The 18,199-nt window shown below is 38.1% G+C and overlaps 1 protein-coding gene across 2 annotated transcripts in view; it reads right to left on the bottom strand.

Moving 5' to 3' along the window:
• Nucleotides 1–18,199, bottom strand: part of MYLK (myosin light chain kinase) — a 218,269-nt gene that overhangs the window by 120,838 nt on the left and 79,232 nt on the right. For both annotated transcript variants that reach the window (XM_065671419.1, XM_065671420.1), the window contains exons 4-6: nucleotides 7,671–7,878; nucleotides 5,764–5,812; nucleotides 2,685–2,850 (exon numbers count right to left, since the gene is read on the bottom strand). In XM_065671419.1, the coding sequence (XP_065527491.1) occupies nucleotides 2,685–2,850; nucleotides 5,764–5,812; nucleotides 7,671–7,878 (423 nt within the window). The remainder of the gene's footprint in view (nucleotides 1–2,684; nucleotides 2,851–5,763; nucleotides 5,813–7,670; nucleotides 7,879–18,199) is intronic.

Genomic DNA, 18,199 nt, shown 5'->3' with positions numbered 1-18,199 from the left:
GTGCTTCTGCTTCAGCACCAGCTACTAAGGAGGAGTTTCTTGCTGCCATACACCACAGCTTTTCTTATCCTAAATTTAGGAAGGGAAAGCATACAAATCTATGATTTGTTGAGATTTGGTCAGTAAACATTTGGGAAACATGGCAGTGTTTTCAGAGACTATAACTCCTGACATCTATCAGCTTATTGCTATTAGGGTACTAGAAGTCCTATTTGAATTTAAAAAGCTAGTTCATATCTTTTTTTTTTTTTTTTTTTTTTTGCTGTTCTTTGTAACTTAACTTAAAGGGGAAAGAAAACAAGAATCAGAGTAAGACATTTACACAAAAGCTTATCGATTATTTCTGAAAAGTCAAACTCCATTGTTTATAAAGCTTCCATGCTGTATGGAAGGTAGTCATGTGTTGGCACTAGCCAGATGTGGTCCAGCAGCCATGTAAGTTCATTTCCATGATGCTGAGGCAGAGCTGAAATACTCACCACCCTGCAGTGCCATCCTGACATGGCCAGAAGCATTGTGGGCCTCACCTTGTTTGAAAGCACATGCATGATTACCTGTTAACCACTGTCTTATGAACTGGGATGCGAACACATGCTTCACAACAGCCTGCTGATAAAACTCTGATAAAGAGCATAGAGAGCAACAGTATTGCACTTTACAGAGCATGTGAATTATGGAAAGACAGCTTCAGGGTGCTCAAAATTCGTGCTAAAATAATATTGTAAAAGGCTAGAGAAGACCAATTTAACCAAAAGTGGTGGATTGAGGATAGGTTGAAGAGTGCAGACTGGGTGTCTGCAGGCCAGCAATCAACTACTGAACCTCTGAACAACACACCTGTGGTATTTTACAGAATAATAAATGCAGACCTGAAAGTGTTGAAATATGGTCTTTAAGGACATAAACATGAAGAGAACTCATGGAGCTCCTGATAACAAGAACTTTGCGTACTTCATTCATTTGATCAGACAGTGATTGACAGATTATAGTCTGACATCATATAGAAGCTGACAATCAATAGCAAAATATATAACATAACCTTTAACAAACTGCAAAAACATGTATGAAGAATTATCAAAGTGTAGATCCAAGCTGCTAGGTTGCTAACCTCTACTTGCTGTCTACAGCACAGCCCTGCTCAAAGAGAACTGATTGATAAAACTTTTTTTGCACTGAGTTGGATGGCTGGAAAACCTCAGCCTGTCTAGTGGGACTAGAAGTCTGCTCTTGTGGAGCAGCTGCACTACAGATTGATGAAGGGAGAAGCAGACTCTAGGTGGAGCCAACTGCAGGTGTCTCGTAAGTGCTTACACAGCAAGAAGCTCCGCGTTTTCTGAGATGTACCCTGACATTTTTGTATTACAGACAGCAAGGATAAATCTCAAATAAACCAGACAATGACTTGGAAGCATTCCCATGCTCCAGGAGCAGTTTTAAGGTTTTTTTTTTGGTTTGGTTTGGTTTTGGGGGTGTAGGTTGGTGGGGTTTTTTTTGTTTGCTTATTATTATAATTGTTATTATTATTTCTTCCCCCTGCCCTCATAAAAACAGGAGACACCAGAAAAAAATAAAAGCTCTGAGAAGCTTTTTTTTTTTCAAACTGTCCATAAGGCTACTGTCTGTTGAAGGCTGAAAGGGAGCATGATGCCAACAGAGCAATCATGTATTTACTCTTCCAAATTAAAGGTAGCAATTATAATTCTCTAAAGCACTAATAGTTTCAGTAAAAATGGCCTAATCTGTGTAATATTTAATTATCACCTGAAAACTCCTTAACTAACAACAACAAAAAAAGTGGTTGGAGATCTTGTGTATGCCCAAAGGGGCTACTAGGGCTTTTTCAATAGCCTAATGAATAATAAATATTGCTTATTATAAAGCCTTTTTGTAAATGACAGATGCTCACCATTCCCAATTTTAATGCATATCTGAAACTGACAGCTCAGATCTCCTTTATTTTATGCCAAACGCTTTTCTACTATCACTGTTTTAGCAGAGGTCAGACTGAAATAGTTGAACTGCTCGTTTGCCTTTTGTTGTTTTGCTGTTTGCTTTTTTTACTTTGTAAAAAAAAATCATGCATGCCAAAATCTGTTAATTTTTAATGATTTTCTTTTATTTAAGTTCTTCGCAAACATCATCTTCATTCTAATGTACGGGTAAAACACAGTATGAATGATACAGAAAAAGCAGTTAATGACTGGGACACTTATATGGATCTTGGGAAATACAGCTGTAGCTTTTACAGCTGTCAGAAACCCCTCTGTAACCACAGTCAAAGCATTAAATTCCCACAGACCTCCATAAACCAGAGAGGATGATAAAATTCACATTTCCCATCCTTTGCTTATTTCTCTTATCTTGTTAGTAAGATCTTTGGGCAGGTGTGTCCCATACCTGCTATTTCTTATAATGCCACCTGGATCTTGTTTGATGCTTTCAGATGATTGTTTTTGTTTTTTTTTTTTTTGTACAAATATGCTCAGCAATGACACAGACGAAGGAGAAGTTTATACTGAAAAGGAACTTTTATGTGTTTATTCAGCATAAAAATTACGAAGAATATGGCTCTGCTTGCATCTAAATTCTCACCATGATAAGTTGCAGTGGCAAGTGCATTTCGTCCTTTCAAGTCACAACATTTCAAATGAGAAAGAAAACATTATTTTGGGGGGAAATCGTACCTTAAACCAAGTTACTTGAGGCTGAGGTCGTCCTGTTATTTTGCATGAGAATTTGCCTGTTTGGCCTTCGCGCACAACAACTCTGTTGGGTTTTGTAGCAAACTTGGGTGGACTCTCTCCCCAGATGCTTGGCCTATGCTCCACAGATGGAACAGTAAGTCTTCCCCTGGAAAGGCAATTGACATCCTGGTTTTACAGAAGAGCTGGAAGCTGTTGTGGTTAGAGCACACTTCAAGAAGCATTTTAGACCAGTCAGTCTGCCAATAAGGGTATATAATTGGTGGTAATCAAGATTGTAGTTACACAGTATGGTTTTTGGCCACTGGAAGAAATGGAAATGCCGGTGATGACTGATCTTGATTCCCCATGCAACCAAATAGTATGATGCTGCACACCCTCATCCAGCATACACATGACTCACATAACAATCTTGAGGACACTTTCAGCTGCTTATAAGCAGAGCTGGGCAAACCAAACCATAGGAAACACTGAAGCACTGCATTTAGTTTTTTTTCCTCTTAGTTACCTCGTATTCGATCATTTGTGCATATTTGTTCACTGTTTCCTGTTCTTTCTCATGTAATTTCTCTTGACCTTGAGAGCAATGACACCATAATTTCTGATTTATGAATCAGCAACTTGTTTTTTGCAGCATTTCTGACATGTTCTGGTAAAGATTTTTAGTTTGGAGGAGGCTTCTCTTTGGAATCTCATTCACTGCACTCTTTACAAAACAAATATGAAAAAAGCACAAGACCAAAGTACACCCATCCCAGGTGAATGCCTGTTAAGTGTAAATGCTCAGCTCTGCTTACATGGATGGCACAGCTGAGAAACGACATGGGAAATGAAACCAGGGTGACATTGGTGACTGGAGTCCGACACCCTCAGTTAAAAAGCCATACAACATATAACATCAAGCAGCATTATAACAAGAGAAAAAAGAGGTGTAACTTCAGGTATGTAATGTCAAAGGAAACACTCTTTGCTCTGAAGCCCTGCTAAAACACAGACACACATTAGCAGATGGCAGATGGTGATTTGTTTCTTTCTTTTTTTTCCGACTTATAATTTCAAGCAAAATGAACCATTTTCAAGACCTTCTTTTCCAGATGGCCTTTTACCACATGCAAGTAAGATGTGCCAATACCTCACCATTTCTGCCAGGTGTCAGATACTAACAGACCGCCTCGCCATAGTCCAAGGTGCTGCCAAGAAATGATGGTTGCCATAGAGGCAGATCGAGGTTTCTAAGTAAGAGATGATACCATAATGAAAGCATTTACATGGACAAAAGGACCAGCAGAAAGTCTTGGAAGGAAAGGATGACTGTAATACGCTAAAATGGAAAATACTTCATAATATAATTAAATACCTGATAGTTTTTAATGTCATCTTCCTCATGTTAACATTAAAGAAGAGCATAAATGTGTATTAAAGAAGTCTTTTAGTGACCATCTTTGGATGGTGTTTCTATGTTTATATATCTATACACATATACTAACACATTAAAAGAACATCAACTACTAGGTAGCCTGCAGCTTTATGGCTGTTTCCCAGAAATGCAAAAAATTAAATGTGTATTTTTTATTTTTCTTTTTCCTCCTCCCTGTTTACATAAGACATAAACTTCCATGCCATAATATTATTAATACTGAATAGGAGTAAGTGGCATGAGAATGAAAAATGAGGACAATCCCTCTAAATTCATGCAATGCAATTGATTAGGATAGTGCTTCAAAAAGTTTGATGGTGTAAAAAAACCTAACAGCAACCTCAACTGTCCTTTCTTGCTTTGATTATTTAGCATGTGTGTATTTCTGTAGCACACTTGCAATACAGACTATCATGTAAAAGCCTTCCTGTTGAATCTATTTCACTTACTATTTCCACTGCTTTAATCTCAATTGATTTTAAAATTCAAACCATACATAAACAATATCCATATCAATGACAAAATCTTGAGTTTTAACTATCTGCATGCTATCACTGACATAATCAGAAACATGTATTTTTGTCTACATCCAGGGTGACTCAGTTCCAGGGATATAAATCAGAAATAATTCTGCTTAAATTCAAGCTGCTTATAAAGAAATGAATTCAGCTGTTGCAAGAATTAGGCCTGGGGCTTTTAAAACAGTGCCATTCACTTAATTGTAAATGCTTACTGAAGTGCAGAATGTACATGGCAGCAAGAAGGTTCTTCTGTGTGCCAGTGCAGAGCTCCCCATCAACTCAGTCTTGCTAACAGTTATTCCAAACTGGAACAATTCTTTCTTCTAGACTACAGTTTACCCACTGTATTGCCAGAAATACTTCAGCTATATGTGAGAGAATGCTGATTTCAGTTGCTTTTATTTCTTACTGATGACTTTTGAAACAGTATTTGCTCTGTGTACGGAGACTGTCAGGTCATGGAGGATGTGCAGAAGGATTTCTGAATATCAGGAAGCAGAGAAAAGTGGTTGCAATGTTGCAGCAGGGTAGGGTGTAACACTGAAGATACCAGCAGAATGTGCTGTTTCAGCCAGATTAATTCCTGTCAGTATGAGGGAGCAATAGCTGTACCAAACTGATCCATTTTACTGCAGTAGCTCTCATAGTAGCTATTCTTCTTGAGATAAATGGGAAGTTGGAAAGCATTTGAGTTCACAAATATCAAAATATTTGTTTTCAGATGGTGCTGTAGCTGGAACTGCCCTGCCTCTGAGAGGCCAGCCATTCTTGCTATCCCCATTTCACACGTGAGAAATCGCGCCAAGCAGTTACTCTATTTCAATGCAATGCTGTGCAGAACTGAGTCATCAACTGCCAGGCTTTGCTTTCCTCCATTGCCTCAGATTTTTGCATAGGTAGGGAGCCTTGGGGATACATTTCCAGTGAGGAATTATGAGAACTGGACAAGAATTCAACCCTTTTTGACAGGCCTTCAAATTCAATGACAGCTAAAGGTAAATGCAAGAGGCACTTAAAATGGGGAAAAGTGGTTATTCTCTGTAAAGAGTCATTTTACTTGTTTTCCTACCAAAAAATACTTAGGTGTCTGTTAAACAATATCAAAAAACAGTGGACTTCTTACCCTGGGGTTTTGGCACTGGATGGCAGGCTGTATTTCTTCAAGGAATTTCCTGTAAGCATAGGACAAGGAAGTCAGAAATCTTCTCAAGACCACTGGGTATTACAGATACTAAAAACTATGTAAAATATGCTTTTCTCCAGGTTTTAAACATAAAGGAGGAATGCAACACCTGCAGTATCAGGTTATGTCATCTGTAATCCAAAATTAGGCTCTCCAATTTCAAAAACAAGTTTTAGCAGATTTACCATCCAACCCTTGGCCTCAGCAGTAACAACACTGCAGATTAGTCATGCAAAAGCATTTTTTAACAAGTGAAACACTGTGTCTGGTTTGTACAGTGCAGAACTAAGTGAAATTAAGATGGCAAAAATAAGAAAATAAAAGGCTCTTGGACTTTGAAAGTGCTCTTACTTTATTTGGTTTTGAGTCCTGTGCTAGCCCAGACTACCTTTTCTGTAAAATGGTTCTTTTTGAACCGCAGCAGTTCATCATGCTTGCTGATGTGAGCAACAAGTTGATGCTTACGAAGTCGTGTAGGCTCAGCGCCATCTACTGCACACAGAATTCATAATAGCTTTGGTACATTAAAAACGGGTCGTGACCTGGGGGAGATCTAGAGTGGCAGCAATAAAACAACCAGCTCTGATGGCTGTGAGAAGAAAAAGCCCTGTTTGAGAGCCTTATAAAAATCTGCATTGCTGTCAGCTAGGACAGCCATGCAGGATAGAAAGTTTAGACTGTGTTTCCGTCACTCATTTTTTCCAGTAGCAGTCAGCCCCACATAGATAGCTTTGCTGAGAACAGAAAAATATCCGTGCTTTACTATCTTGAGACACAAAGGGATTTTTAGAATAAAGACCATGTCATTCTTAAACTGTGAGAAATTTGGTCATTGGTTACTGCCATGAAATTACTTTTAAACTGCAGCAAAGCCCAAGTTAGAAAAACTGGTATAAAAACAGCTTTAAAAAATCTAACACCTACATGCAAGTTGTCATTCATAAAAGTTATCACAACTTAAAATGAGGGGGGAAAAAGATGTTGCATAATTTTTACAATAGAAGACAGTAACAATCATGCCAGATCTATTGCATATTTCAGTACGTACTTTGAGGGTATCTGCTAGAGATTTTGACTCTGAACAAATCCAAATGCTGATTGTTTCAGGACCACTGTGGATTTTTCAAAAATTCAACGCAACTTTGTGCCTTGAGGAGCTTTGATATTCAGCAGACCTCTGACGTGATCAAATTGCATATGGGGAAGATGTACAACTTATTTCCACCCATCTCTGCCTCTGTGTCACTGTAAATTTCAGATTTGGCAGTTTGCAACTATCTAATATGCAGATGTTCTCTTAAAAATTCCTGGGTTTGATCTTGGCTGTTTCCTGTGTGACATTAAGCATGCAATTACAACCAGGCTTTCAGCTTAGCAAATACAAGTATGCATGGAGAACTCCAAAACCCTATTGCCTCAGTGTGCTTATCTGATAGGCTGTGAAACAATCAAGATCACCACGTCTTTTAATGCCTGAGAGAAAATCCTAACTTTCTAAGCTTTTGTTTCTGTCCTTAGTGGTGGTTTTCATGAAAATTACAAGGTTTGTAGCAAAATCTTTAAAACTATCTCTTTTGTTACCTGGCCTTCACTATACACATCTGAAACCTAACACACACTTTATCTAGCTATAGATATGTAGTATCTATACTACATGTATGTATGTAGGGGACATACAGTTCCCTGCAAAGTTCCTGAAACTGTGAAATGCAATTAATGAATCTTACTCTTGTACTAGTGAGAAAGCCTGTGTGTACGGTTGTGATTTTAACCAGACAGTTTAACACTGCTTGTTCATTAATTAAACTCTATAATCATCCCAACTACAGTGTAAGTTATCCTCTTACCTTCCACTGTCAGTTCCACAGTTACTTGACGAACCCCACCATCATTTGCAGCTTCACAGGTGTATTTACCACCATCACCTTCCTGTATACCTTTGATTACCAAGCTGAATATCCCCCGAATGCTGTGGTCCACAACGTAATGGTCTCCCTCTGCGACAGGATGCCCATTTCTGTACCATGTGATCTGAGGTTCAGGGTAGCCTCTGACCTGGAAAGATGTGAGAGAGAGTGGAGAAAGAAGAAAGATATAACAGATGATGGTATTAGGAAGAAATGTTGGACATTTAGCAAGGCAGTGGAAAGTTCTTGACATAGGAGCTGTTAAACACATATGCTCTGCAAGCCAAATGGCAAAACATAATGAAATGAAAAAACTCTTGGATAAACCATAAACTCTTGTTAAAACCATAAGACTAGGGACAGTCTTATGATTATTATTATTATCTATTAGGCAGATAGATACCTACACAGAAAAGTTTCCCGCTAGAACAGTTTATCTGCAGAAACACCATGACAATGCCAATGAAGAATCCTGACACCTCGTCCCCGTTGTTCTGCAACTCAAGGGCGGTAGTGCTACTGTACCTCAAAGTATGCAAGACTGCAAGGTGTCTAGACCAAAAATTTCAAGTACTGTTGCCAAAGACTAGGCTTATATTGTAAATTTGTATGGAGCCATCTAGTTTTCAGATGTGCTGAGATACAGTAGCTCCTGACAATATACAGGTAAGAACTGCAGACACATACCAAATTTTGTCTTGATATTTAAAAGCAGAAGACAAGGATTTGCAATTTGAGAACATGTCATTAATGGTAATTCTCATGTTATGGTGGTAGGGGGACTATAAAGACCTGGAGGTAGTCACACAAACACACTTCTGAAAGAGCTTTGTGGCCTACTGGTAGCCCAAAGAAGAGTCTTCAACAAAATGAACCAGTCCTGTGCTTATTAAATAGCAGTCATATTAATATATCCTTGCTTGCTATGGCATTAATGATACCTTTAGATTTGCGTGCAGGTTCTCAGTTGGTATAACTGAGTTATTGATTTCAGAGGAGCTGTTGAAACCTGATGAGGATATGTGTGTTTCTTTCATAAAAAAATGGGAAAAACAGCCATACACCAGTTTCCACCAAAGAAACAACTCCTCAGACACAGGTTCTTCCTCTGTTTTATGAGATGAGATGCTATCCTCTCTGAGGATCGCTTTAGTATGTGTTAACTGTTAGCACACTTCCCCAGTCATAACAACTCCTGGTTACAGTGTTTCCCCCTTTTTTTCTATTCTCCCACTCTGATATGTTAGCTTTCTTTGATCCTTTGCCTACACGTCATGAAGTAACTGAGTGGATCAAGATGAGCTAGGCTGAGTAATAGTTGTGGCTGTGTTTGCTCACTGGGAAAGAAGCAATGTTGCATTTTGAACTACATTATCAAAACAGGAAGTCCCTTCAACCTCCATGTGGGCAAAATATTGATGATCTGTCCTGATTTGAGGCAAGGTTGGTTGAGGCTTGTGCAAATTCCTCCCTCCATTCTCATCTTAGTTTCCAATCCACATTTCAGCTCTGTTTTCTTCTGACTGCACAGCACTTACTTTCCAAATCATAATCTTTAAGCCAAACAACCTTACCCATTCTTAGGTTCTCTTATTTCAAATCCTTTCATTTTTAATCCACCCCTACCTCACTCCATCTGGGTTTCTCATCTGTTTGCTAGAACTTAACCTACAGCTGCCAGATATTTTTCTCTTTCCTTTAATTCCTTGGGTATCGGTTCAGACAAATTAATTGCATCAGTGATGTGGTGACCCCTTCTTCCTGGCACTACTTAATATATATATATATAGAGAGAGGACATTAATGTTTGCCAAGAGCATTAATATGCTGAATAAGCTGGAGAAACTTCCCCTTTCTGGTACAAACTTCTCAAGTTCTTTCTGAGTCTATCTTTACCTAAGTAAGAGCCATGTTCTATGAAGAATACATTGTGGGATCTTGTACAATGGGGAGTCAACTGCTATTTTAAAAGACCACAGCGTCTTTCTGAAGCCCTTTGTGGCCATGCCTTTTCTTTCCTGTGCTTTCTGAAAAACTGCAGCTCCCACTCAACCATGCCCCCTGACATTATATTGGTTTAATTCTTACTCAGAGGTCAGGCGCCCAGGAGTATCTTTCTCAGCACATCTCATATTCAGAAAAAGGGATTGTGAAGCATCAGTATGAGATTTTTATGGTAGTGTAACTGGTTAATTGGTAATGTGCTCACTGGTACAGAAAGTGACTTGTACCAAAGAACCTTTTAGTACTATTAATTTGTCAATGCTCTCCTACCTATCCTTTCGTTTTAGATTAAGAAGTCAACGGAGAGATTAAGTGATTTACCCAAAGACAGACAGTATATTTGAATGGAGTTTCTACCTCTAATTTACTTCACTGGATATTAAGATTTCCTTGAATTTGAAATATTTGAGGCAAAATGGCTTTGAAATTAGTATTTCAAGTAATAAAATACACTAAAATGACAGAGTAGCAGAATTGGTGTGAAGAAAGAACCACTTTTTCAGCGCATCACATCATAACCTTTTTACTATCATTAGTCTGGCTATATCTGTTTACAGCTGTTTAAATTCTGTGAATTCAAGTAATCAATCAAACATCACCTCATATTTTTACTATTTTTTCCAGCTCACAATCATTCCTTCTGGTGTTTACTTCTATGTGTTGCTCAAACCAGCTTCAAAGCTCATAAACATAAACCTTCCATCACTTATCCCAGGGAACAATTAAGGTTGAAGCAGTGGTAAACACCTTCCTCCCACTTTTCATTTTATCATATTCTTATGTCCCTCTTGGACCATGCAAGGCCATTTTTGCTCGACCTTTTAAGCTCTGGTTATATAAGCTCTCATTATACATGCTCTTCCAGTATCACATGCTGAGCCTACATTATTTCCCCATTTCTTCCATGTGTGTGTATTTTATGTTTGCTATGTCTGTATTGTTTTGTTCATCCACACCTCTATACTGAGGAAACGCCACACAGAAAACTACAAACACAGGTGACCAGCATGCCATCTCCTTTCAAAAGGTTGTGTTGTTTCCTTCCTAAAATCCATATATTTTTCTTTAATTTTTTGTCAAAAATTATATGATGAGAAAGCAGAAGTTTACAGAATTGGTCTATTGCAAGAATTAATTTCAGGTTAAGGTTTGGAATGTGTTTCAAACTGAGCCAGCCCCCTCTGAAATACTTAGGCTTGCCATAAAAGTGTCAGGGACTCTTAAACGAATCACTGGTTAGTAGGTTTTGATCCTGATGGATCAATTCCAGAACTGCAGCAGGTTTTATATTCCTCCCTAACCTTCCCACAGCTCACTTAGAAACATCTGCCTTGAATAAATCCACAGCAAAAGGAAATTTATCTGCTTATTTAATGCCCAGCAGCAGAAGGCTATAACCTTTATTTACAGCTTGGCCTGTGTGAGTATTGCCAGTCCCAGTGAGGCTACAGCTTTTCTTTACTGGCTCTACAACACTAACAAGTGGAAAATTGACAGCAAGCAGCAAATAACCATTGCATTACCACAAACATGACTTCTGAGTTTTTGTCTGGACTCGTCAACTGCTTAGAGCCTTCCTGGAAAAGTCTGCTAAAGTAAAACAGGCCTTCGGTTCCATGCATGAACAGAACAAGTGGAAAGAGCTGAGAGAGAACCTGTTGCCTGTGAAACTTGCAGAGTTAGAATTCAGTTCTGCATCTGTGTCTATGTGAATGCTATGGAAAAGGACTATGCACTTTTCCATAGTATTTACTTCCTTCCCACCACCAAAAAACCAAACCAAAATACCAAACCAAAACACCAAACCAAAACAAAAATCCCCACTCAGAACAAAATCTATTGCCTAAATTTATTGAAACTGTACAATAAAGGATATTCTTATTAAAAAATATGCTGCTACAAACTATTGTCACAAACCAAAAGGCATTCAGTGACCACAAATGGCAAGTATATTCTGTGACACTTTTTTTTGTTGTTGTTCAAAAGCACAGGAGAGATTTTCTAAAACTTGGCATATATCTGTGCTCTGTAAAAGTGCTATTTATGTACACCCATATATACCCCAGCAGACAGCTAAGTACCACACATCTACGTGCTTACTCCCCTCTTCCCTCCCTACTTCCAAGCGAGATGGGGAGGACAATCAGAAAAAGGCAAAACCTATGGGCTGAGATAAGAATGGTTTAATAATTAAAATCAAGTAATAATAACAATAGTAACAACAACAATAACATGAAATATTATAATAATAGGAGGGGGAAAAGTATGCAAGAGGCAAAGACATAAAACCCAAGAGAGACAAGTGCTGCACAATACAATTGCTCACCACCCGCTGACCAATGCCCAGCCTGTCTTTGAGCAGTGATAGGCACCTCCCAACCAACTCCACCTAGTTTATATACCAGACATCCCCTTGGCTAGTTTGCATCAGGTGTCCTGTCTCTGCTTCCTTCTGGCTTCTTGTACTCCTCCTCACTGGCAGAGCACGAGAGACTGAAAAGTTCTTGACCAGTGTAAGCACTACTGAACACCAACTAAAACATCAGTGTGGTATCAGCATTATTCTCAGACTAAAGCCAAACCACAGCACTGCAGCAGCTACTGGGAAGAAAATTAGCTCTATCCCAGCCTAAATCAGGACATATACCAATTAAACAAAACAAAACAAAAAACAAAACAACAAACAAACAAACAAAAAAAAAACACAACCCAAACTTTTGCCTACTTATATGCATCAGAGTTGCAGTAGCAGTTTAGGGCAATGAGATGCACTGTTTCAGTTCATGCTTTCAACTTCAAACTCATATCCTGCTTTGTAATAACTACTCTTGGCTCCAGTAAGGTTAACAATGAATGCAAACCCACAGCATTCAGAGTCAGCCAGAAGTGACAATAAACCGAAGGGTAAGTAACTGTGAAACACTGATAGGGTGTGTTCCATTACTGCGTGTTACTTAGACAGTAACACCTTAAGACTATTAGAAATGATGGCAAACATTATATTATGTAGTCTAGAGTTGCCTTCATTATGCCGGCTGAGGTGTTCAATGCTTGACATTAAGGACTAAATAAATGTCCCATGTTGCCACTTAAGGTAACATCACCACACAAGCAATGAGATCAGGAAGAAAACAGCTATTAAAAGGGTCTCTGAGCCTGCAAATTCCCTCCCTCCCCCCCCCCCCCCCCCCCCATTTCCAACATACATAGACAGGTACATCAAAAGTTATCCTAAGGCTGGCAATGACACAAATATTATGAAGTTGCCATTCAAAACAACTCCCCTCCCAGAGACGATTTTATGTGCTGCAATATGAATGCCACTAATGACTAAAACTTTTCTCAAAAGACAATCCTTCCCCCATGAAGTCAGAATTTTAAAACATCCAGATTCTGTCAGCACATAGTGCTCAATTGTGCAGCTATTTCTGTAGACTACCTTTGCCTTAATTCCACTAAATCCAGAATTCAGACCTACCTATTAAGACCCATATGTAAAGTATACAGCCACTGAATAGATGAATCAGTTGTATTTGGGTGGTTCAATTCATTTAAAGAAAACTTAGATTTTGAATTTACTTTTGAAAGACAGAAATATTCTCTATTAAAATTTTTATACTTCACATGCTATTAAAAAAAACAATTTGCACATACCTTGCTGCTTTTGGGGGAAGGTTTTCCTCTGTGTAGGATGTTAAAGAATAACAGGTATAGCAGGTAGCATTTAGCATCCTAAAATAAGATGGTTTGCTGGTCCTGCAGCTAAGTGACAATGCCTTTTGACACCTAACTCTCAGTGAGAACTTCATATCATAACTGGCCATTTATATTTGAGATGGAAAAATACAGAAAAAGTATACTTATTAGAGAAAATGTATGGATTTTTTGTTGCTTTAATTAACATGTACACTAATGAAGGGTTACGTAAAAATAGTCTTTTCCACTCATCCTGAGACTTTTAAGGGTATGTGGCCCTATTAAAAGTGATGCTTTTAGCCGGTATCTCATTCACTGCAACACAGAGAAACAATGTATTAAACCCGTGATGGTTAGTAATGTAGCTAGCGTATTTCCAGACTCTAATGTCTGGAAGCATTACAATAACACGAAAACAAAATTTGGGTGAGCTGAATGGCCATAACAAGAAATGTTTCCTAGTGCATAAAGGTACCTGCAAAGCAGAAAAGAATAAACTCCCACACCCAAGTGGATAAGACAAGAAATGCACATGTAAAATAAATTGTCCAGTGGCTTTGTAGATGATGTCTTATGACAGTGACTTCCTTTAGAAGAACAGCAGGTGTTTTGATTGTTTTACTGCCTTTATCTTAACGTTAAGGAATGCCAGAGAGCGGGGTAACTTTCTGAGAAGGGTTTGTAGCCTCTTCTCTGTTCTATGCTCACCTTCATCTAGAAACTGGTCATTTCTGGAACTACATCTCAGAATAGGCCACAGAGGACCAACAGGGGACATCAAGGGGATGTGGAAAACCAGTCAGAATATCTGATAAACTTTGACCTTTATTCTCATGCCTGCAAACAAAAGCCTGACAGAGAAAAACAAAGGACTTAGCCTAGCAAATGCTCATTATTAGCATGGTGTAAGCTGTTTGTACCTTTTGCAAAACATAGAGTATTGATCCACCAGATTGTATCATGAAGGCAGCAGAAGAAATGATTAAGCAGCATGACATTTTGTTAGTGTAATTCTACTTGAAGTTAAGACTCAGAAAAGAACAGCATATTGCACTTACACTTGAAATGTGGTAGGAACTGTATAGCGTACCTCTTTTTCCTATGTCTAAGTATCAGCAAAAATGGAATATTACTTTATTGCAAGTTATGTATTGGGCTTATCTGCAGGTCATACTGTTGAAGGCTTTCATGAAGCCCCGAGAGATTCAATTTAAACAGTAACAGCTGTGGGTGTGGGTCATCCTAGGTCCTGCAAAAAAAGGGGTGTCTCCCATAGTCATCAAACTCTAGTCAGCATCCTCTGTCTTCCTTGAATCAAGAGCCAATAGTTTTTGGATCTGGACTGGTGAGGAGAATAAAGTACCTGAGAGCAACCTTAGCAAAGGATGCTAAGAACCAGATACACCGTAATACAGGCTCTGTCTATGTGGATGGAGCTTTGCTAACCAGAAAAAACCTGCTTCTTGTTGTAATAGTTCATACTGATGTGAAGTCTTAATGTCAGTCTCAGGAAAAAGGTACTACAAAAATATGGAGACTACAACAGAACATCGTGAATACAGCCCCACTTAATAGGTGGGATATTCATATTTTAGTTTAAATTTTTTTGTTAGTGTAGATAGGAAACATGGTTCTGGTCAGTAAAGCTCTTTGGTAAGTATTGTAACAAAGTTTCTGTTAGGGTCAAGCTGCAGTTTGCTTTAATAAATGAACAGCAGATGTCCTTGATAACAGAAAGTGGACATGATACACTGTTAAACCCCTTCTGAGACTTTAAAAACACACAAACCACATCTCAAGAATAGTTTATCCATTTTAAAACTTTGCTCCTAAAACGGAGAATGTGGCTGACAAGGATAAACATGAAAATGTTAAGTATTTGGAGACTGAGCTATGACTTTGCAAACAAAGCAAATAACCTACCTCTTCCATAGAGCAGTCTAGAATCTACATTTACCTCATTTAAAGCAAAAACAAAATACATATTAGGACTAAACATAGCTCACTTTAAAGCATTACCTATTGCACTTACATGACCAAATAATAGTCTTTCCGTAAACCTTGGGCTTTATTGTCTTTGTTTAAGTGCTGAACTCTGGTACACTACATCTGGTGTTTAGGTTTCTTGTTCCACAGGCACACAGTCCTCATAAATTAGTTCTTTGGGCATAACCTTAACTGGAACATAACTCTGAAGACATAAGTCTTCACAACTGGTGTGTGCAATTATCTGTTTCTTCTCCCAAATGGTAGGAAGAAGGGAGAAAAAAATGTCAACACAGGCTTTCAAACAGACCATTGTCTTACAGAAAACAAAACAAAAACAAAAAACAAACCCAAAAAGACCCCAACCAAAGCCAGCGACAATAAAAAGAAGAATCAAAAGCAGAAAGTAGAATCAAACATCTGCAAAGCACCACCAAATACTACAACTCATCCTTGAGGCACCTAACCGTGGAAATCACTGCGTTCTGTTCTTAGGCAACCTCAAACCATGCATTGAGTGTCTTCTCGAGTTTTCACCTATAAACATTTCAAACCAAACACATTTTGCTTGATTCTCATTTGTGGCATTGAAAAGAAAAATTTCCTAAATTGAACTTCTTGATATTACTAATGTTAACATCGTGAGTGATGGAAATCTCTTATTCTTTTAGTCTCAAGTAGAAAGATCATATGCTACAGCACCAACACAGAATGGCTGAAGGATTTTTCATTGTCCTGTTTGCCCTGATGAGAGAGATGGAAGAATTACCCTGAGGTGCAAGTGTAAGGAGACCCAGAAGGTAAAAAGACTTAGCACTTTGTACTTATCAAAAGCTATTCCTTTAAAATTATTATTTCAATGAAACTCTTAGTGTGGCATACAAAGTTTACCTCTTCCTAGTCCCATGGAAAATCCTATGACGTAATTTCAGAAGATGTTGAGTAACATGTAGTTTTCACCAACTTAAAATATAATAGAGTGCTGCACACTTTTGGCTCACTTTGCCTGCTGTACCCAACTAGCAGGATATGAATGAAAAACAGTATAATTCAGTTTATTTTTAAAAGTCCACTAAACCCCCACAATATCATAAACCTACATGGACTGAGTTCAGATTATGCATCTTGGATCTAATCTGTAGATCATAGATTAAAATTACAGAATTCAGGTGAGCAGAAGCTAGGGAAAAGTAAAGAGTTAAAGGGTTCTCCAAATTTTCACGAGGGACCCTTTCATAAAGTCTGACTTTGCTGTCTGGATATATACAACGGTTTCTGCAGGAGCTTGGCAAAAAGTCCATTTATGCTAGAAAGTGTGGAATTATTTGATCACACGGAAGAATAAATTTCTGCCATGCTTCTGTGCTTATTCTGCTTCTGACATCAGTACTGACAATCTAGAATTCTTCAGCAAAAAGGTGCAAGTTTATCTTTTGCAGAATGTTTTGACTCTGATTAAAACCCATTAGATCTTGCTTCATTAACTCTACAATGTTCCATTTGGCTGGAAACATGCTTTCAGTTCATAAAATGATAAACCAATGCTGGCATTATATGCACACTACTTACATAATCTAGAAGAAACATATGTAACTGGGCCCAGTGAACTACTAGCACACTTAACAATTTCTAATTGTCTAAGTAGGGATTCAGGTACCCAAGGACAAAACTTCCATCTTAAAATGCATAAAGAAACACACAGAGAGAAAATGCATACATAAACACAGTCCTTACAGTGGTCATGAGCAAAAGATACTACAAAAAAAGGAAAGGTGCCCAAATGGTAATGTACTGGAGAATTCCTGAACAGCAAGCTTCTTTGTAAGAACACATTGAACCCCACATTTGTTTGAAGCTTTACAGGAATGATACAAATGAAGCTGGTTTGTACATTCCATCTGAGAATGCCAAGTTCCAAGATGGTCACAAAACCAGATTTACTTCATGCACATAGTGGAAATTCAGGGAACAGCCAGAAGTCACACTCAAGCATACAAGCCTTAGCAAGTGCAGTATCTTAATACAACCTTAAGGCAGGCTTAAGAAGGCCTCCCAGACTGCAAGCAAGGCACTGTTTTAACCCTGCTATTTGACATTTTACTGTGGTTTCCTAATTTTTTATATTTTGGAAAAGAGCGAATAAACAGTCTTTATTCACTTTCATGTTATCCATGATTGTATAAACCTATTTCAAATCCTTGCCTGCTTGTATTCTTCAAACTGAAGAGCCATTGTTTTTTAATCTGTGCTTGTACCAGGAGCTATGAAATAAATACCTCCAATGATCCTTGTCAAATTTTCTGTTTCTAGTCTTGAGATAAAGACAGAGCAGAACTGCATGTAGCATCCAAAATGTGGGAACCCACAGATTTCTAGATCGAGGCAACAGACTAATTTTTTGTGGGGTTTTATTTTTTGGTTTTTTTTTTTTTTTTTTTTTTGTTTTTGTTTTTGTTTCTGTTCCAAATGTTTTGTAACACTTTTTGTTATTTTTCCCACCTCAAGCTGATTAACCAGAGAGCTGTTCTGGGCAAGATCTCTCTCTTGAATAGTAATAGCTAATAAAAATTGAACTAAGTATTTTTTATGTTTCTACTTTGTACTCGTCAATGCCAAATGTCATTTGATGCTTTATAGTCCAGGCACTAAACAGAATGAGATACTTTTGCAGATGGCACCCCACCAGCTTTAGTTTTGATTCTTTAAAGTAGTTCTGCATTATCTGCAAAATTTTGTTATCTCACTATTCAACCCCTTTTTGCAGATTGCAAATGTGCTGAACA

The sequence above is a fragment of the Lathamus discolor genome, chromosome 3, assembly GCF_037157495.1.
Source record: "Lathamus discolor isolate bLatDis1 chromosome 3, bLatDis1.hap1, whole genome shotgun sequence".
In the NCBI taxonomy this organism is placed as follows: domain Eukaryota; kingdom Metazoa; phylum Chordata; class Aves; order Psittaciformes; family Psittacidae; genus Lathamus; species Lathamus discolor.
The sequence above is the reverse complement of the archived record's forward strand: the minus strand, read 5'-3'. Positions and strand labels throughout refer to the sequence as shown.